Here is a 22,153-nt window from a genome sequence, read left to right on the forward strand (position 1 = left end):
GTTCGAAGTCACATCAAGCGTGGTAGCTACGTTATCGTTGCTGTATAAGACACTTCTTTCGCGTCCCGTATTTTGTCATGCTTACCTATAGAATCGAACGTGGTCATCGGGCGGTCGCTCGTACGGCGATCGCTGGTCGGGCGGCGCGCCGTACCCGGCGTGGCGCGTCTCCATGCCGGGGGAGTCGCGCTCGGGCTCGGCGGCCTCGCGCTTCGGGACGAGCAGCTCGGCCGCTTGTCGCTTTATAGTGTTCGAAGTCACGTCAAGCGTCGTAGCTACGTTACCGTTGCTGTATAAGACAGTTCTTTCGCGTCTTGTATTTTGTCTTGCTTACCTATACGATCGAACGTGGTCATCGGGCGGTCGCTCGTACGGCGATCGCTGGTCGGGCGGCGCGCCGTACCCGGCGTGGCGCGTCTCCATGCCGGGGGAGTCGCGCTCGGGCTCGGCGGCCTCGCGCTTCGGGACGAGCAGCTCGGCCGCTTCTCGCTTCACGGCGGGACTGCGCGGCGACGCCGCTTCGCGCTCGCGCTCGCGTTGCGCGCTCGCAACGCTTACAACGCTCACGGTTTCGCTCGTCGCGGTGATTGAGGTTTGTATTGGCACTGTATAACACACTGCACATTAAGTAGAAGTCAGTAAATCGGGAAGTGATTTGTTGTAGAGTAAACTTAATCTAAAATATTAGAATTTAACTATCTAACACTAAAGTTTAATCAAATCGTAACTTCTATAAAATTGTAATACAGTGTTGATTTTTATTGCATTCTATCATCTTAGAATCTGTAATTAGTCAGTTTAATTGACATAATATGATCACCATGTAAAATGTTAGTAAGATATGAGATGTGATTTCAGATGTGCTTCAGATTGTATATCGAGATAGCTCTGTTACATCACATGTCACCCTTCCTATCGCACGACTCTACCACGACTCTACTCAGTTATGCACAATGTTTACCATGTTACGAATTAAAGTGCCACGACAAAATGATCCTGAAAATAACCTGTGACTTCACGTTGATCCGACTGTAACTGCCTTGTTTCCATGAAGATACGTAGAATTGAAACCATGCACCATTGTGCTGGAACTGTCTACAGAGTACAAATAAGACTGCTACGCCTATACCAAGTTGGTAGTACAGTTGGTTGGTACCTGCAGGTCTAACTCGCTGCGATCTTGCTGCGGCTTTCCTCGCCGCGGCCGTGGGGCACCCTGAGAGGGACCTGTGCGTGCTGCGGTTGGAGCTGACGTGACCCCTGCCGTTGCACCCCGGTGTGGGGCACTTCAAGATTGTCTCGTGCAACGCCAAGACTGGTGGAAAATAAGGCTTTTATTTACGATAAATGGTCTCAAATTTCAATGAGAGTAAACTGACATAAATCTAGTAACTAACAAATAAGTAGATCTAATTTAGGCTGGGTTGCACCAACTTAACTAAGAAACGTCAAGTCTGTCAAACTCCATACAAAAACACCGATTTATGGTTAAGTTTAAAGTTAAGGTGGTGCAACTGAGGATACTTTTCTAAGTGCTAACAAAAAAAATCTAATTATGAGCTAAAAATAATAAAATTGACAACTGTACGAATACATTACATCCATTACGTAACTAAACGTCTAGTGTAAATTATAAACTGAAATACACAACCAAATCAACAGCTAAAACACCTCCGTCGTATAAAAACGAAAACGAAATGAAACAAATGAAAAACGAAGGAAAACAAATGACAACAGCAAACGTCCAAACTGTTTTACTCACTCTCAGGTGTAACTTTATCCTTTCTTGGGCATCCTGACAGACTAAAGGGAAAAACCATAGAGTTGCATTAATTTATGAGTAATTGTTTCAGATTTGCAGCTACTTTGTATATGGGGTCATATTCATGAGAGGATTTTGCATTAGCTTTAATGATCCTGTTTGTTTTCAACTTTATTGATGATGTTACGGCAAGTTTTGAGTCCCTACGATGATCGCTGTAAAGCATGGAGGTCATCATCGTACTCACCTTCTATGGTGCGTGTAAAGGCCGGTGACGTGGCCCTGCCCATTGCAGCCGGGAGTGGGACACTTGTTGCCTTCTGCGAACAAATCGACCGGTGCACAAATTAGTATTTTCCTAATCATCGCGGGGCGTACGCGATCGATAGCGGGCGTGCCGGCGGGCGGGGCCGCGCAGGTACGCCCCCCGACACTCCCCCCTGCAACTTCAAAGAAAAAATAAAGAACCCCAGGCGGCTGCGCGCCTCACAATTTTTCTTTCAGCACACGCCCCGCCCACCGCCCGCTCTGACCCGTTTTTATTGCGCATCGCCTCACATAAACCCAGCTATCGCCCGGCAATACGAGGAAAATTCCACATTATATACGACATCCACGTAGGTGGAGCCAACCTAGTCCACCGACTAAATCATGTGAGACAACTTACAAATGTGCAATGATTTGTTACCAGATTTTACGAGCTGGAAGCCACTCGCACGAATTAGGATAATTCAGATTGATCACTCTAACTTCGGAGACGCTTTCAATGTTATGCTAATGTCACAAACATACTTCCTAGTTCAATAGTAACAGCTTTATTTAAAGTAAAACAGTATTACAACTCGATAACAACGGTCGGAATCAGCCGGGAATCGACCCGACTCGGGTGAGATATCGCGGGCCGACCTTGAAACAAACTTTGACTTAGTTCATAGCACGAAGCAGAGTTCTGTTATGGCCATGTCGTTAAGAAAGTTTGACTATCGTTGTTTGAGGTGAGTGAGACCGGTACCTCTGACGACCGGCGGGGAGAGCGCGGCGAGCGGCCGGGAGTCCCGCGCGGGCTGCGCCGAGGGCACGGTCCGCGCCTCCTGCAGCGCCGTGGCCGCGCGCGACCCAGCTCCAGCCGGCTGCAGAACCGTGTACTGCTTCGGCCCTTTATTACTCTTCTCGTGGTCGTTAGAATAACCCCCGAAAGGCTCACTCGGAATCGACCCGTGCAATCTGTGCTTCACCTCCGCAGGCGGCTTGAACGCAGACTGCGTCGAGTACGGCAGCCCAGCCGTAGCTGCCTTATACGCATTATACAGGGACTGCTTATTTAGGGAAACTATTTCTTTACGTCTCGGTTTTTCGTCGTCGTATTTATCGTCGTTTCTATCTGACATGTCTATCTCTAACTCGTTGGAAGACGAATCGCCCAGCTCGTCGAAACCCGGTGCGTCATAGTTGTTAGAGTACTTGGCGTGTTTACTGTCTTCGTAGCTCCTCTCTCTATCTGACCGCTGCGACTTTCTCGTGCTCTCCTCGTTTTCGCTGGCACCGTTTATCTGGTCATCGACTTGATGGTAAGTCGGGAAACTTTTTTGCGAGGCGTCAGCGCTTTCCGAGGAGGGGGACGGGGAGGACGGTAGCGTTTTTTCTCGTTTGTCGTTAAATAAATTTTCGAAGCCATTCGCGTCTTCATTATCGTCACCGCTGTGGGCGGGCGATTGGTCTCGCGGCCAGCTGCCTGAGAGAGATTTGAGGGCTGCTTGTGTTTTTCTAATTAGTGATTCGTCGTCTTCGTCTGGCTGCCGAATAGCGTAAGGTCTGTGGGCGGGTAGAAGGCGACGTTGGAGGTCGACTTCGTCTCGGCGCTCGTCGTCGAGGAGTCTCCGCCGCCGCTTGCCCACGACCTCGTCCTCGTCCATGGAGCTTGCGCTGACCGGTCTCTCCAATCGTCGATCGTTTACCCTGAACGTCTCCACATCCACGCCGAACTCAAGCCTTCGTTTGCTAATCTGCGTCAAGGACGACTGTGCGTTCAGAGGGACCGTCCTGAAACAAACAGCCCCATGAGACGCATTGTCGACAAACATCGAATCTAAATGGAAACAAACAATGACATCAAAAAAATAGAAAGGAGTACTTGCGATTTTCCATCCACAATCAGAATATTTTTACGCGGAAATGATTCTCGTCGTTTCCAATCCACGTGGACACATTTAAAGCACTTGTTTGTTATTTTATTAGCACAAAAATCGTTCCCACGTAAAAACCATTTCACTCAAAGAGCTTTCAGACAAGTAATTTGGACAATGCTAGAGTAAATGTTAACAATACGGGTAGGTAATGTTTTAAACAAAATGGAAACGAAGTTCTAAGTTATGTGTTACTTTGTCTAGGTCACGAAGCAAAAGTTTTTAGTAAAATTTCCAACAGAACATGTTATAACTTTAGGTAGAAACGATACGATACATTATAAAGGAGTGCCGATTTTAAAAAGTAATTTTAAAGTCTATCTGTACCACGGTCACCAAGCAGCTTCGCACCACGCATTTCCTAAACCGTTCTACGTTTCACCAAACAAGAATATACTCTTCACATTTAATATTTTGGTTAATTGAGCGAAGAAATAAGTTTCCACAAAACTTCGATCAAAACTTTTCCGGAAGTTTTTAATGTCAAAGTGACTACTCTAAAGTTTTTTTGTCTTTTTAGGTCAAGTTCAGAAAGGAGGTGACATTATTTCAAACTTATCTTAAACTTTTTTGGCGTATGATATATTTTGAGAAGTACAGTTTTCACGAGTATTTATTTATAGCATTTAATATAATTACCGTTTTACAATATGAACTAATGTAGAGTTCATTTTTGAGAATATTTTAAAACGTAAGCCTTTGGCAATATTTAAGTAATTTATCACTACACATTTCTTTCAAAATACAGTTTCTTGACGTTTTTGCGACTATTATTAGCCTATTTGATTTAATTGGATTACTGTAGAAACTAAAATTAGGATTTTACACGTAGTCGGTTTATTTATACAGGGAGTACAAAAAGAAGTACGTAATCAGATTCTAAAAAACTAGATATTTTACTGTAGGAGTAACAAACAATTTATATATTTTTTCCCACAAAACAACAAGATTATGTATAAGCTTCAGATTTTTTAGCATTATGCGCTTAAGTTGCTTTATTAGTTTCTGATTACGTAGTTATCATGAAACGTTTTGTTTTCCTGTATAATTTACATCCGTAGGACACTAGGGGCCAGAGGATGGTAGTTAGTTTAATTAGTAAAGTTTTGATAAATAATTACTAAAATGTATTAAATGGCATTTTAAAAGATAACAAGCACTCAGAATATCACACACAATGCAACCAACACGAGCACACAGAAAATCAATCTCAAAATCCGAAAACATTCGTTTTACACCAATCCTTTAATACGAGTATTTTACCATCATAATGTTAATTTATACCATTTAGAAAATATTTTTCTGTCAAGTATTTTGACGAAAACACACCACACAAAGGAACACAGATACACACAGAACTCAACAACTCACACACACAGAATTGAAGCGATTTCAATTGTTGTTTTTATAAAATTATTAACATCGGTTCTTTTACGACTCTACTTTTAAGTTGATTATTTATTATTATTGAAAACAAAAAGCAGATCATTGGCAAAAATATATCACAACTTATTTGCGCAAGTAACTTAATAAGTTATAAAATACTATTATTAGAGCTAAAGAAAATCTATATGCCTCCTCTTCACAAATGAAATGTTTCAACATCTTTCAAAAGTAACTAAAGTAGGTACGTAAGTTATTTTCAGTGCTCTTAAAAGTTTCTAGGTTTGAGTTATTTTCAGACGCGAGTCACAAGACAAATACAGGTAGAGCTATATTTATTTTATCAGCAACCAAAATAACTTTACCATTGCAAAATTATTCCGCTAATAACGGTTTCATTAAGGGTCTATTTGGCTATTCAGGAGGATGCCCCGAGCAATCGAGTCGGATTTATCGATCCATACTTACTCGGAAAGTTGTGCAATATGCGCCCAGAACGACTTAGATGGTAATCGATGGTCCTTGACGGAGGTACTCAGCCCACCGGAAGGCCCGAATACCGATAGAACGCAAACATTTACGTACGTGACTAGGGGGGCGAGTCACAATCGTTGTAAACACGGTTAACTGAAACGTGCGCGGTTTCGGTATGAGGTTTGTCCGCGAAGTATCCAATCGGTATGTTAGGGTTGTAACGGAGAAAGTTGAAAGGGCATTAATAGTGGAGCTAAAAGTATAAATAGAATTCAGGTTCAGAAAATATTACGTAGTTTTTGAGTTTATATGATCTAATACCCAAATTGAAATGAACATAAGATCCTGACAAAACTAACGAAACATAGATTTAACTGCATTGGCTCTATCACCCTTAGAAACCAGAAGGATCTTTGGAAGAGCTGCGCTCTCAATCAACGGCTGAAGAGATTACAGTTTTCGAACAAGGAAGCAGTCAAAAAAGATCTTTTCACTAATAATGTTAATGTTATGTATGAGTGACTTCTGAAACGACGTTGAAAACAAGAAATAAACACAAGTATACATGTAGGTGGGTAAGACTACAGGTTTAGTTCTTTTATCTAGTGTAGATTAACAAATTAAGAGAGATTTTTTATATTTTAAGGTTAATCAGGTAAAGCTTTTAGGAAAAAGTTAGTGGTATTGAGTAGTAGAGCATTACTAACCCTTGTTATGGGTCATATGCCCGAAATATTTTACTATGTAGAAAATAAGTTCCTGGCCTTCATCTTAGTAGGTTTCCACATAACTTTCCCCAAATATTACACACTCACTGCATATAGCTCAGAATCACCACAAGCCGGATACTTTCCCCCAGCTGTGCGTCGAAACGCGCGTTTTCGCGTTACGTTCACCTCGGTAGGGTAATTAGATAAACCCGGAGGGCGGAGGATCCTTAACCGGTTTAAACTAGTGCTCATGCGGACCTCTATCAGCGGGTGGCGAGTGCCGGGTTATCTGGGGTGCGTTAATTGTAATGCCCGAGATTAGGGCGCGACATGAGGTCTTCCGCGAACACCCAGACCGCCGGATTATGGGAAGACGCTACGTGACTGCTTTGTATTCCTCGCATCTATTTGTGGGTACGACGCTAGTTTACAGCTCCCAAAATCTACCTTCTAATCTGCCTTTGAATCGCTCTATTAGCACAATCAGAAGCAGAAGTATGAGCAAAGTTAAACTCAAATACAAATCATAACTTCTAATAATTGCCGTAGACCGCGTAATTCCTTAGAAAATGAAAGGTAAGCCGTAAAACCTTGGACCCTTTCGGCGAGGGCAATAACAAACACGCGTCGGCCTCCCGCGGGCCCCTCAGACATCGCAAATTCAAATTGCACCTTAGAATTCTTAATTATTGAAATCATAAATCAAAACGTGCCGTCTGGGCGCGGTCGTAAAATTTGGAGACGGCGCGGGCTCGAGTGTGGTGGGATTAAGACATTATCACTTTTCTTTCGAGCAGTCGTGCCCTCTCTCGGCTGTAAATCAGAGGCTAAATCCAGTGGATTAGATTCATAGAGTTGCTGCGGCCTGCGGGGCGTGCCTGCGAGATAATGGCATCGTGTGCTCGCGTGATTTTGCTTTTAAATCGACTCTCAAGATAAATACTCGTCCAATTTGGGATGGGATCGAGTTTAAACGGCTTTGGGGAAGTTGGAGTTTGTAGCTGACGGGGAACGATAGCCGGACAGCGCCGCGGGTGCCAACTTGGGAACTTAGTGTTTGTCTTATCTCGACGGAAAGGTGCCACATTTTGTTGCGATAACTACCATGTAATTTTTGATAGGAATGAAATAATTTTGAAGAAAATTAAAAAAAAACTTATTACTTAGTCACCAGCAAATCATGTAAGGTTTATATGGTTTGCTATGAAAAATTAAACATAGGATTAAAGAGGTTTTCTCTGATTTTCCTATTTCAGTTAATTTTTCTCAAATCGCTTTTGAATCAAACAGTCTTCTCTGTGAACAATGTGAAAACTAACAAAATCGTTGTTACGAATAAATACTTGTATCACATTTTTACTGAGTTTAGCTATTTTTATAAATAAGTGACACGATCTGACTTAAAGTTAAACTTTTTTTGTGTACATTTTTTAACAAAGGGACGAATATTTCAGATATACGAGTTAGTACTAATAGCCAACGAGTAGAGTGAAAAACAGTTAAGAGTAACAGTAAGTCGTAGAAAATTCATTGGTAACAGTCAGTCGTAAAAAAATTCATTGTATTTTATTACGATTCTATTCTTCTCTATTCTGAACAATTGTTTCGATTTTCAACAGTCACTATTATAATCAACCATAGTACCTACCGTTTAACCCACGACACGGCATTACCTCGAGACGCTTTTCACCCCAGTGGGTTTGAAGTATATGAGATACGGGATATTATGATCCAATGATGTCTTTAATAAACGTCATAGTTATTGTAATATTTATATCCTAAAATGTGACCGTAAAAATATAGTTCTGACTCAAACCATTAATTTTAAACAGTCATTATTAGAGTCACGCATCGCGCTGTTCGACCCACGATATTACCTCGAGGCGCTTTTCACCCCAGTGGGTAGGAAGTATTTAGGAGCCGGGTACGGGATATTGTGAACCAGTGATGTGTTAAATAAACGTGATTAACCACTTTTCAGCCTGTTTTCAGGATGAAAGATAATATGAACATTGTTAGTATAGCAGGTTGTATATTTGTAGGTATATTGCGCACTTTGGGTTAGAAAAGTTAGAATTTATGATTCTATTTTCAGTTTTTTAAGATTTTAGACAAAGTTTATGTCAATTCTACTGCCATTTAGAGAAGATTATCTCATTGACATCAAATGAAAAAAAAAATCATTTTATACAAGCATAAGGATATCAATTATGAGCTAAATATCCAAAATAAAATATATTTATACATTCAAAAATCAGTCAATTACTTACTGGTTGATAAAGAATTTACAACACGTACGAAAAGTTTTACGTATAGAGCTATTATACCATAAGACCATAAGAAGCCACGTAAAATAACTATCATAATTAAAAGGACTTTAAAAATTTGACATAATCCACTGATGTTATCTACACAGGTAACATCAAACTAAAATCAAATTACAGCCACCTTCATAAAAAAAAATTGATTTGATACCAAAGCTTTTGTGACTCTATCAAAGTTTGGTACTCTACATAATACATTTTCACATGCAGGCGCATCTATTCACCATAATAAAAATAGGTGAGGGGTGGCATTTCCCGCTCAAAAATCGATAGTTTCGCATACTTTAGCGAGTTTGTGGGGCAATGGTACTAATATAATTGTAGATGGCGAGCACCCTTGCCTTGCGAGACGTAGGGTTGTACTATTGGGCCTTTAAAAATAAATTCATTATACTTTCTTAGCAAATAAATACAAAAAGTTATTGTTCTGAAGCAGTGGTAGGGTTAATACTGGGACGTGTAAAAGTGCTTTTTAAAAGCCTAGTTGCCATAATAAAATGAATTTAATGAGTTTTTTTAATTATTTCCATTAGGGAAACATGTTTAATTTACTTATTAGTCAAGGTCAATGTCAAAAAGCATAATTAAAAAAATTAGAGCGCGTAGTTTTCTAGGTTGGCATTTCCTAAATTACAATAGGCATAGCCTGTCAAGAAATACTCGGTTACGTCTCATATTTCTTTTACACAGTATAATTAATGATATTAAACTTTATTAAAAAAAACATGTTTGTTCAATCCTTAAAACGTAGACTCTACCTTCCCGCTAAGAATTATTACAGGTATTTTCGCTACTTAATGTAAGTAACTAAGATATCACAGTATTTATCGTGACGTGCAAACATCTTTATTGTACAAGTTATAATATTTTTTGCAATCAGGCCTATAAAGCCATTACACGTTCCGATATACCTAACGTTAATCCTACCATTAGAACATAAACGGCTCCCCAAAAGTGGCTTATTTGAATTTAACCAAACTAACTTGTGTGTCGTTAAAAATTAAAACAATACAGCACGTGAATGTGAAAATCAATATTAGTCTAACCAAGCTGTAATAAGTGGGGTAAATGGTATCGTTGCATTGTAACGTCAGCGGACGGTGACGGGCTGTACCCCTCGAGTAACATAGGGCTGGCAGATAATACTTGAGAAATACTTTAATCTATACTAATATTATAAATGCTGTCTTGTTTTCACGCCTAAACAACTGAACCATAGAGACAGGTTAAGTCCCGGGAAAGGACATAGGATAGTTTTTATCCCGGTTTTTGAAACAGGGACGCGCGCGATAAAGTTTTTCTGTGACAGACAAAATTACACGCTGGCGAAGCGACGGGTGGAAAGCTAGTTGAAGAATAAGCAATCTTTTTTTTCTTAATAACATGATCAGGTGCTGTTACAGTACTATCTTGACTTTCGTCAAAAAGGACAGTGCCAGGGTCTGGACCAAGTGTTGCCCAGAATCAACCCATAGTGCATTTTGTTCCTCAGGTCTATACTAATGTGTAAACCGAAGCGCACTGAAATCTATCCCTGGAGTTAAGAGAAAAAAAGAGTTTTGTTTCGAATTTTATTTATATACAAAATATCATCGATTTATACTTTCTACGCATAAGATTTCGCGATTTTGGCATTAAATAACACTCGCTATGTTGAACTTAACCATACTGCATCCGTACACGTTACTTTAGTGCGATTTAGACATTCTTTATAAACGATCTAGCGCTGTTTTAATTGTTTGGTAAGTTGACAGAAATTCATTATTTCCAAAATGAAGCAAGAAGTTTGATATGACTTTTGCACCTTATGCTTTAGTCCTAGGCTATTAAATACAGAGTTTAGTCATTAAGTACGGAGGACTCCAAGTGACGACTGTTCAAATACACACAAAGAATGAATTTACTCTGTGACAGATTGTTGAACAAAAGTTTTATTTTGTTTTGACCTACTGGGTTATATTTTGGAGTAAAGCAGTAATATCATATTAGAAGGGAAATTACATTACGTATATTTCAAATTACACATAGAATAACTTTAATTTATTTACAGATTATCATCATCTATTCTTGTACAGATTCATCTACCATTCTATACAGTTTCTAGATACAATGCAGTAAGATATGAAGCTTGTCACAAACAAACTCTCTTGAGTTTTATTATACCTATTATACGCTGCAAAAAGCTTGCGTTTGTTTCGTGAAATGGAAGACAACAACTTTTAATTTTCTCGCTTTATTGTTAAAACTTGCATGTTTTGAAATTTGGAATATTTTGCACTTCGATCACCAGTCCGAACTAAAATAACACAATCCACGCAAACCTGAATCATCTCTTCTTTATGAAAAAAAAAAAGCAAGAAAAACCCTTTAAAATAGACTCAATAAAAATAGCGTGTGTGTCAACCCTATTCATGGAGTTATCACGCAATGTATCAATGAAGGGACGCGTGCGAAACGCGTGATACTATGGTCTACGAGTTTTATACAATCCCTAAATGCAATTGCACTAAATAATAAAAGGACATGTAACACACATACGCTGTAATGCAAAAAGCTTGCGTTGTTTTTCGTAAAATAGAAGACAAAGAAAAAAAAGAAAACCTTTAAAATTAAATTCAAAATCATGTTGTGGAGGCATTTTTAACTTTAAAATCACCAGTCCGCCGAACTAAAAGTAACGCTTCACGCAAATCTTCTTTATAAAAAAAGTTACAAAATAGATCTTGGATAAAAAATGGTGTGTGTATGAACCCCAGAGGTTCATGCAATGTTTCGCAGCGAGAGACGAGGACTACATCATTTGCATGTTATATTGATTATTTAAAACTAAATCCATCACCAGTCTGAACGCAATCCACGCAGACCTGAATCATCTCATATTAAAAAAAGAAAATAATTAAAAACCGATAAAATAGACTCTTTAAAAGTGTGAACCCTATTTACAGGGGTTATCACGCAATGTATCGCAGGAGGGACGCAGGCTACACGCGTGATACTGCAACTTACTAATTCTAAACAGTTTTAAGGTGCAATGCAGTTTATTATACTACGAGCCACTGTCTCAAAAAGGTCTCAAATCTCAAGGTTTTTATAAAATACGAGTAAGTAACGCTCTAATGCAAAAATCTTGCCTTATTTTTCGTGAAGTAGAAGGCAACGAAAAAAAATTCTCGTTTTATTTTTGAAACTTGTATGTTTTTAAATTCAAAGAATTTTGCACTTTCTTTATCACCCGGCTGAACTAAAACTAACGCAATCCACGCAAACCTTTATTTTCAAAAAGTCACGAAATAGACTACAAAAATGGCGTGTGACAAAAGCTTTAAAAAATTACTATATAAAAATGGCGTGTGTGTGAACCCTATTCACGGGGGTTATCACACCATGTATCGCAGAAGGGACGCGGGTGCACACGTGATACCGCGACCTTCCTTACCCTTCGGGGCTCGGATTTCTTGCATGACTTTTAAATTATAGCTGACAGTCTGTTAGGATATGTCTGTTAAGATTTTTATTATAATATTAGCAGGCTTTTTATTAGTATTATAAGTCTAGACCACTCAAAGTATAGTTCACCGTTATTGTAATTTTTTATAATAGCACGTAACGTTAAATTAAATGTCTGATTGGTATATTTACTCAATAATATACCATTAAATATTTCAATTAACGAAGAAGTAAGCTTAATACTTATTGGAATTTTCTCTTATACATCAAAATCAATTGCTAAATACGATGGCATTACACAAATCACAGTTGGAGAACAGCTGGATAAATACGTGGATTTTTTTCGCACTTCGTTGTAGGCCGTGGATTATGGAATAAGAGAAAATGGAAGAATTTAATTTAATTGTATGACAGAACACACACCCGAAAGAACGAATAGAACTCGTATTTTGGAGAGAATAAAATAACAATAAGAACTACCTGTAGTAAGTATACTTTATGTATGTATAGTAACTTATTAGCACTGAAACACTGGTTAAATGTTAATGTTATTGTTAGGCTGAGTTGCACCACCTAATTTTGACAGTAACTATCGCGATAACCGGTGTATTTTGTATGGGATTTGACAGATTTTTGACGTTAGTCAAAGTTAAAGTAAGATGGTGCAACCCAGCCTTAGAGTTTGTAATTTACACTCATTTTGAGATAGTCTTCTATACTTACTAAATACTGTCTTTTATTGTCAATAAAAACTATTAGTAATGAACTATTGCCTAAAATATTCTAGAAAAGCGGAACGCAAGCTATAATAACTCATAGGTATTTTCCGTTAAGGCAGAGGGAACAACAAAACAAAATACGTTTAATGTGTTAAATATACTTCTACAAATTGCTCATTAACACCACATTAAGCCCTTATGTATAATAAGTAATAATTATTATGGTATTATAATTATGAGACTTTTTCAGGTGATTTATTGATACGACTCAATTATTAAGCGTGGCTTAGTGTTTTACGTGTCATTTATCACAATTTTTTAGACTGTTGATTCACGTAAACAGCGTTTGATACTCATAAATTAACTAACAGGTAAAATACACCAACTAATTTATTGCAACGAAAGCTTACTTATTAAATTAATTGTCAACAAATTATATCATTCAAAATCACGCATAATTTCAGATAAATTCAATAGGTAAATAACCGCGTATCTACGAAGTCGAGCCTAAACCCTTCAACACCTGTAAATCACTTCATCGTTCAGTAAAATCACTGGCTACTATTTAACCGTTAACTACTCGCGGTGGAACGCAAACCACAATAAATAATTCAGTCCCATCAGATACGGCGGTGGTTGAGTGGAAACAATTTGAAGCGTTTATCAGATGGGCACGCCCGCAGAGGCGTTACGTGGAAAACGGCTCACCTGGATTACGTTTGTTAAACATTTAAGGGTTAATTTTGGTTGTTTCGGAAAATAAGCGATGCCTGTTGCCTGGCGTAGCTTTAGTAGAGTTTGAGTGAGATTACTGCCGTTTTTTCATATAGAAGAAAGTCTTTATTAACTAATTGTGCAGGATCACCTGGATTACGTTTGAAAACATTTAAGGGTTAATTTTGGTTGTTTGTTCGGATGTGATTTGGAAAACAAGCGATGCCTGGTTAGGCTTTAGTAGAGTTCGAGTGAGATTGCTGCAGTTTTTTATATTGAGGAAAGTTTTGTTGCTAACTTAGCAGTTTGTATAGGCTCACCTGAATTTCATATTCTAAACAATAAAGGGTTAGTTTTGGATGTTTGTACGGATGCGAATTGGAAAACAAGCGATGGCTGTTGCTCGGTTAAGTTTAAGTAAAGTTCAAGTGAGATTGCTGTGGTTTTTTTATTAGTATATTGAGGGAGCTTTTGTTGCTTACTTAACAGTTTCCTAAAGGCTCACCTGGATTACCGTAAGTTATACACTTAAGGGTTAATTTTGGTTATTTGTGAGGAAGCGATTTGGAAAACCACCGATGCCTGTTGCCTGGCTTTGCTTTAGTAGAGTTCGAGTTTTTGTTAACTGATTGTGTAAGATCATCTGGATAATGGATGTTAAACATTTAAGGGTTAATTTTGGTTGTTTTGGAAAAGAACCGATGGCTGTTGAATGATTAGCTTTAGTAGACTTCGAGTGACATTGCTTGTACTTTTTATATTGAAAAAACCTACGATTGCTTACTTGATAGTTTCCTGAAGGCTCACCTGGATTACCGTAAGTAATACCCACATCGAGGGTTAATATCGGTTGTTTGTGCACACGATTTGGAAAATAAGAGATGTTTGTGAGGTTGCTGTGTTTTTTTTAAATAAAGGAAGCTTTTGTTGCTAATTGTGTAGGAGTAGGATCACCTGGGTAATGGATGTGAAACGTTTAAGGGTTAAATTTGGTTGTTAATTAAGTTCGAGTAACCATGCTATAGTCATGCTATAGTCTTAAAATAAGTCGCAGTTAGATAACAGTTAAGTAATAACTTTTGAATTAGTTTCATCATTGTAAGCGATTTAGGGCAAGTCTGTTAGATAAGTATTCGAGTTTTTCCATTTGTATTAGGACATGTAGCAAATAAAGATGGTAGGACTAATCCCGTATCAAGAATGTCATCAGCTGTTCAGTCGAACATAAAATAAAATATGTTATTTTGTATTTTATAATTCATCAGAAACTATGTTTTTTTAATTGCATTTGTTATTGAAAGTCATCTATTATTTCATTTAATTTCATTTATTCATTCCAAAATAAAATACATTGTATAGGACTATAGGAAACGGTGTTTTTTATTATGCCTTGCATTTCGCATTAGCAAGTTATCACGACAAAAGAAAATGTAGCTCCATATGACAGCCTACCAGGCAATAATTAATTGAAATTCCTATGCACCAACTACCTACCTCGAAATGAAATACATGCCTGCCTTTAGGGTAGGAATATGCTAGGTAGGAATAAGCTAAAACGTTATGGTCCTATAAGTTTATCGCATTTCTAAAAATTTTCTTTGAAAATAATATTATAATAATACAAGTACATATAGTTGTCAAACTTCAAAGTTATAAAAGTATGTTTAACTTTATAAAGTCGACAATATAATTTACACTGTTTCATACCTGATAACCTACATTTTCTGAGATTTGAAATGATCATTTAACTCTATGATCTATGTTACACGCATTATTTTAACAGTTCACGTTAGAATATTTCCCGAAGAAAAATTGAAGAAGTTAAAATAATAGTAACCATAAAAAAGTAATGTTTCTTGAAGTTGAAAAGTTTACGAAATATTTTTGTTCGTCATTTTTAAGTACTAACCTATTTTTTTTATTTATGAATTTAGTACAAATGTAGTACAAAGTGTTGAGGAAAATGATGAGTCGAAACAATAAGTAGGCTTGCTTTTTAGATTAAAGCAACCGATTGGTTATTTTATTTTAAAATATTTCTTTTTTACAACGCGGTTTTTATTTTACTATAAAATTTTATAAAAAAAAAACGTTTTCAGTAAACATAAAAAATCTCGTATAAGGATCTATTTACATGATTTTGTATCTTGTGGTTAGAATACAGTGAAGAAAAAAAGCCCTAAAATCATTATAATAATGACGCACAACTTTTCATTCATTCAGAGATCCACAAATACACTCAACACAACCTATTTTTTCTCCAGCATACATTTCACTTAAAAAATCACAGTTATTGTTATTATTACTTATAACAAATCGTCGAAAGCATTTCGTGAAATGGTTTTACGAGCGTGGGATTTGTGCGTAAACGTTTTATATTTATTTTATTGTCTTGACACTTCTTGAATATTGCACGTCGAATACACCGCTGAAATAAACCGCATTCTAATCATAAAACGTGTTGCACTAATAGCGTATTCGGTACGCACGACGAAAATTCGTTCAAAAAAATAGTTGTCGAAAAAGTTGTATTAAAAGCGTGGACTTACCACACAGGGCGGACTAGTGCCGACATCGCTATAACACGGCGCGAAGCATCGCACTAAATGTTAGTTAAAAAAATCACGCTCGCACTAAATTGATCACTGCACTGAACTAGCTTTGCATTTGTTTGGTAGCGGCGTAGGGTCTACGGCGTAGCACTGGCTACGGTGGGAAAGTTTGTCCTTGTTCCGTAGCGGCCGCGGGTGGGTCGGGTCGGACGCGGCGCGGAGCGAGCGACTCGCGGGGCGCGCTGCGCGGACTATGCGGAGCCGCGGCCGCGCGCCAGCGGCGGAGCCTGCGCGCGCACGCCCTGCCCACCGCCCCGCCCCACTCACCCGCAACCTATTTATTTCTAGTTACGTAAAATTTACGCGCAATAACCGATACTGCATCTAGCTTATGTTACCAGCAATGCACACTAGATATATTTATTTTGAATCTGCTCAGACTCTATCAAAAGCATATTTGTATCGATCTCTCAAAGTCTCAATCGCTATAAACCGCATGACAATCTCATGGGGCGGCTAAGGAAAAAGTTTAAAGAGCTCCATCGATCACACAAATAGGGAAAAGCAGAAGGCCGGCGTTAAATGCCAATCAGTGTTTTCACGCGAGCCACTCCTGCCCCGGGCAGGTGAGGCGTGAACCGAAAAAAGAAGTCGCCGCCGGCCGCCGGGGGCGGATGTCAAATTTGGCAGACGAGTTTTTTCGACCGCAGCCGATGCTATCGATGTCACTTAAGCGAATTGAATAAACGCGTCGGAGGGCGCCTGCTGTCTGTCGCCCTCCCATTTAGACGTTGACTCAACGTCGCCCAAAAAAACGTCTCGCTCCCGATGCGGTCGCACAGCTGAGGCGACGCCGCATCCGCGATACGCATTGCGCGATTAAAGCACAACCCCGATAAAGTGTGTCGTCACAATCAGCTGTTCGCGCCGCGAGCGCAACAGACAATGCGATTAAGATCTACGCAGGACAACTTTCGCCGGCGCGCCGAGCGGCAGTTAGTTGTTATGAAAGAGAGAAATTTGTAAATTGTTGGCGCCCGAGTTCGCGAACTCCGTCGAACCGGAGTTTGTTTTAAGAGTCCAACCTTGAAACAAGAAGAAAAGTAGTCCTGTAAAACAAAGTTTTGCGGCCGCCGTCGCCGGCGCAAGCGGTTCAAGGATTGTGCCCGAACTGTCTGTCTGTACAACTTTACCGATTAAAAGCTCAAAAGCTTCCAAAGTCATTTTAAAAGTTTATCTGCACGCGGGCTGGCGCGGCGTGGCGGGCCGGGGGGCGCGGCGTAGCGTAGGCGCCGGGTTCGTTATCATGCCGGCACAATACTGTAGTTAAAACCTAGTTTGTCTTATTTATAGATCGAGGAGCGATGGCGGGTCGCGGCGTCCCGCGCGGAACTGTCAAAGTTGGGCCGGGCGGCCGCGGCGGCCTCGCAGCGGACATATGCTCCATCGCCGAATAGTTGCCGACGTACACACTAAGTTCCTAGACCCTTCGCTACTTTGTTTTACAGCTGTTCCACTTAGCGAACTATGCCTCGAGTTGGGCGCGAGTTCTTGCATGTATATCGGCACACACCCGCATCCGAATAGTTTCATAAACATAACCCAACTTAGTTTTGGACGACTTTTCAAAGTCAATGCATACTAACTTTCGATGTCTGCGAGTGCGATATTACGATTGGATCAGTTCGCGGTGACTTTAATGCATTCGTTTGTTCGGAACTTTGTTTTATTGGCCCAAAGTTCGCAACAAGGTTAAGTGTCTTCATTTACTTTGCGTTATTAAGTACTGTTGCCGTGACTCAGTTTGGGGCTGTGCCGTGTCGCGATTATGAAGTGTATAGATGTAATAAAAATTATAGTATTTTAAGGTTTGAAGAGAAAAGTTCGACTAAGGAAAACTTCAAACTTACGAAGTAACTACCTACTTTATTTATATACTGAAATTGCAGGTACGAGTATCTAAGTAGGTACTACGCTTTTTTTATTATGATACCCCATTTTTTGAATGTCTTATTTAATTAGCCTAAAGCTCAAGTTCAAAACCTTGTCTTTTGAGAAATTAATTCAGATGGAATCTTAGAAGTTCCAACGCCTCTTAGGTATTCGTAGAATATTAGTAGCGTAGGTCGTGCTATCTGTCACGAAGATATTGTACTACTGAGCTAAGTTAATTTAGGCGCTTAACTTAATGTTTAAAAGATAAAAAAATAATTAGAAGTACCTAAGTTTTAATTTCTAGTAATTTGTATTTTGTTTCGGTATGTTTTTGTTTAAATACCTACCATGTTAATTTTATTACGATAAAAATACTCTTTTAAATAGTCTTTATATGTAGTATTTGAGATAAGCATTTACTAATGAGGATATAATCAAAATAATAACTAAATAAAAGATGCAATCAGATGTAGAGGTCTCAGCTAGACAGATTTTTTATTTATAACTAGCTTTTGCCTGCGGCTTCACCTGTGTTAAATTTAGTTTGTCACAGATCGTCATAAATTATAGCCTATATGTTATTCTGGGTTATAAACAATAATACTGTAAAGTTTCATGAAACTCCGTTCAGCAGTTTTTGCGTGAAAGAGTAACAAACATCCAGACATCCAGACATCCATACAAACTTTCGCATTTATAATATTATAGTAGGATATTAGTAGGATGTCTAGAACTTTCTAGATATCATTTAGTCGCATAATAAATAACTTTGACGTGTATTAAAATAAATAAACAATATACCTACCTTGTAACATTGTATCGTATTCACAACTGTTAACTATTAATTTGCCAGTAGATGGCGTTACGAGTCTCATAAAGGCTTCGACGTGAATATTAAAGGTTCATTTATAATAGGCACCATCCATTACGGTTCCGCGCATCACATGAAAGAATATTAAAAAAGTTTCGGGATACATTCCTAGAATCATTCTCGCGAATGTATGAATTCACTTTATTCAGGGAACGACTGAGGTCCTATCATGTACAGTTTATTAATGTAGAGCTTTGAAAAAGCAAATTTTGACAAAGTTACTTTAACCGACTTCAAAAAGGAGGATTTTTAATTCTGTACTGTATTTTTTATGTATTTAGGTAGGTAGATATAATATATTTTTACTGGAAAATATATAGAGTCTACAGCACATCAGCCGCAAACCTCAGTTGGCGTTAGTCCACGATAGCAAAAGCAATATGACGTATCCTAAACGAAAAATAAATTGGACATTACTCGTAGAATTACGTCATAGCGTTTCCTTTCTCACTCAATTCCGATTCCATTGCTATTGCTTATTTATTTCTCTCCAGGGAGCCTTCAGAAAACGTTGAAGCACGATTCGTCCTCATAATCAGCGTAATTACCGAAATCTCCGTCGGAAAGTCACGATCAACAGCCTGGCAGATAAAGCTGCCGCAACCCCACAGCTGTACACGTCACCACCAGTTAATCCTGACCTACCCTGCCCCCTTCAAATTTAAGAGAAAAGGAAAGTCACTGCTACGTTTGCTCACGAACAAGAGCTCAAGGTATTCTGGCCGCGAAGTACGTGCTATCTTGGTTCGCCAATAAGTCACAATAATTACCACAAGCTGGGATCACGCTCCCCCGCACATATTTATGCACGTTACATAAATATAAATATCGCATGCGACAATTGCAGCGTTTTATGGTATTAGTAATTGCCGCCGCAGGCTCGCGACTTTATAAATTGACGACGGACGAATGTAACCTTTTCGTGGATTTCGCTGGAATATAGAGCTCAAATGAAATACACATTTTGATCAAAGCTTTGAGCTCCTAAAAGCGTAGTAGTTCCGACTAATTTCAAATAACTAGAAGTGCTGATCGCACTTTTTCTTACTAGCTTAGCCTAACTTATATTACACTAATTCAGAAATATTTATTTCTAACTCAATCTGAAAAGATGTTTCAGCCTATACACGTGTGTGCGAAAGTATTTAATCAATAGAACAAAATATATACCGGATTCTTTCATGTACGAATCCTATCCTAAACGTACCTACGTAGTCCTAGAAATACTCAGTCGTTTTTAATTTTCATTTTCATTTGCCTATTGAGTGTAACTTTCAAATTCTGATCGTGGATGGAAATCGAGTTATTGAAAATAAGTGATGTTTAAAAGACGATGTGGTACTTACGTTTTTGAAGTAGACGGCCGAAAAAGTTTATGTGTTATCTCCCCATTTGCATGGTCTTGTGCCTGTAACAAAAGAAAACATTGTGTTATAAACACATAAATCATTTGATTCTTGTTATAATCAGAGGTTTACTTCGTAGGACTTATGAGACAAACTTATTTTTTTTATGCAGAACAAGGCAGGTATAGTATTTGAGCGCAATCGCACATGATGTTATGTAGAGTCTTAACCTTGAAACGGCCCGGATTATAGTGTTCGGGAAAGAAAGTTCCATGTGCTCTATCCTAATATCCGGACATTATTGAATATTCATGTTTATACAAAAAGTTTAGAAAATGATTTCAGAAATACAGATCCCGTCTTTAGATAGGCATAAGCGTGCGTACAAACAAAATTATAGTTTTAACAATTTAAACACGGGGTAGTTATTCAATATTGACGCAAAAGGACAACAAAAGCCTAAGCATTGGTTTAGTGTTGGGAAATTACGGGTTGACGTGTTTACAAACGTTCAAATGTGGTTTTAATTGATCTAACCGAGCGGTCACAAATCTATTTAAAGTACGGTTGGTAAAACATTTTTTTGTGTAGTTTTTAGACTAGTTTAAAATTGTGTTACTGCATTATTTAATTTATAATTGACAACAAAAAATATTATTAAAAGAGTTCAATAAAATAAATAAGAGTCTCAACAGACTTTAAATTAATTTTACATAAAATAATCCTGTCCAAAGTTCATTAAAAATGATTTGAGGCTACTGATAGAGTTATGTCTTACACTTAACCTCATAAAGTTTGTCATCATCATAAGGCGATTTGTAGAATCGACAAAAATAAGACTCCCCAAAAAAATTTACGCCCGTATTCACAAACGATGCTTGCTTAAGTGAAGCAGCTAATCAAATGCACAGCGTTGAAGAGAACTTTGTGATTGGTTCGTGTGTAACCCTGTGCGTCCACGCACACTGTGAGACCTCATAATAATGTTTGTGAATTCGGGCGTAAAAGACACACTTTAAACTAAACTGGCAATATTTTTGAAATAAATCCTTGTCTTGCTATCGGTCCGCAACCAGCATGTCAACACATGTTACTGCTCCGTACCGAAACCGTAAATTTCATTTTAATATAGCACGTAATGCCTCCGTAATTGATACGGCCCTTCGTCTAATGCCCTTCATTATTTTCCGATTCATCGGCTCTGCCTTTCAAATGGTGGATTAAAATCTTCCCTTGAAATCCAGGAATTAAGTTAGGGTTACAGATTTTACGGTGATGTAAGGTGGCCGTAGAGCTTTGGGAATTGGCTTTACCTCAATAATACCTTGGTAATTTTAATCACTTTTTAATAGTTATAGAATTATTACACTAGAACTTTTCTCAGCGTTTTTAAAGTATCTCTTTAATTGGTTAATAATGTGATTTTTCTTTCATAATATGAAATTCACTATGACTGTTTAATAAATATTCAATTATTGCTAGCGTAGATGCTGCAGTAGCCCAATAAACAAATTAATTTCGTAAGCTTAATAACGTAGATAGGTTCTTGTCGTTACCAAACTGTCTATATGCTATAACTTACATTTGTCTGTATCATTACTTACACACCCCAGTTAAACCTCTGGAATCTGCCACACGCGAGCATTCGAAGAAGCACTCAAGATAATCTCCGTAAGACGAATTCCCTCCGACATAAGTTAACAGCAATTCATATCCAATACAGGTTAAGTGCG

The 22,153-nt window shown here is 38.4% G+C and overlaps 1 protein-coding gene across 1 annotated transcript in view; it reads right to left on the minus strand.

The window, feature by feature from the left end:
- LOC135072123 (uncharacterized) overlaps window positions 1-22,153 on the minus strand; it is a 77,190-nt gene that overhangs the window by 23,567 nt on the left and 31,470 nt on the right. Inside the window, exons 2-8 of the mRNA XM_063966076.1 lie at window positions 20,421-20,482; window positions 2,775-3,802; window positions 2,010-2,082; window positions 1,763-1,803; window positions 1,157-1,315; window positions 335-605; window positions 86-289 (exon numbers count right to left, since the gene is read on the minus strand). Of these exons, the coding sequence (XP_063822146.1) occupies window positions 86-289; window positions 335-605; window positions 1,157-1,315; window positions 1,763-1,803; window positions 2,010-2,082; window positions 2,775-3,675 (1,649 nt within the window). The 5' untranslated portion in view covers window positions 3,676-3,802; window positions 20,421-20,482. The remainder of the gene's footprint in view (window positions 1-85; window positions 290-334; window positions 606-1,156; window positions 1,316-1,762; window positions 1,804-2,009; window positions 2,083-2,774; window positions 3,803-20,420; window positions 20,483-22,153) is intronic.

Source organism: Ostrinia nubilalis, chromosome 5, assembly GCF_963855985.1.
Source record: "Ostrinia nubilalis chromosome 5, ilOstNubi1.1, whole genome shotgun sequence".
Classification (NCBI taxonomy): Eukaryota; Metazoa; Arthropoda; class Insecta; order Lepidoptera; family Crambidae; genus Ostrinia; species Ostrinia nubilalis.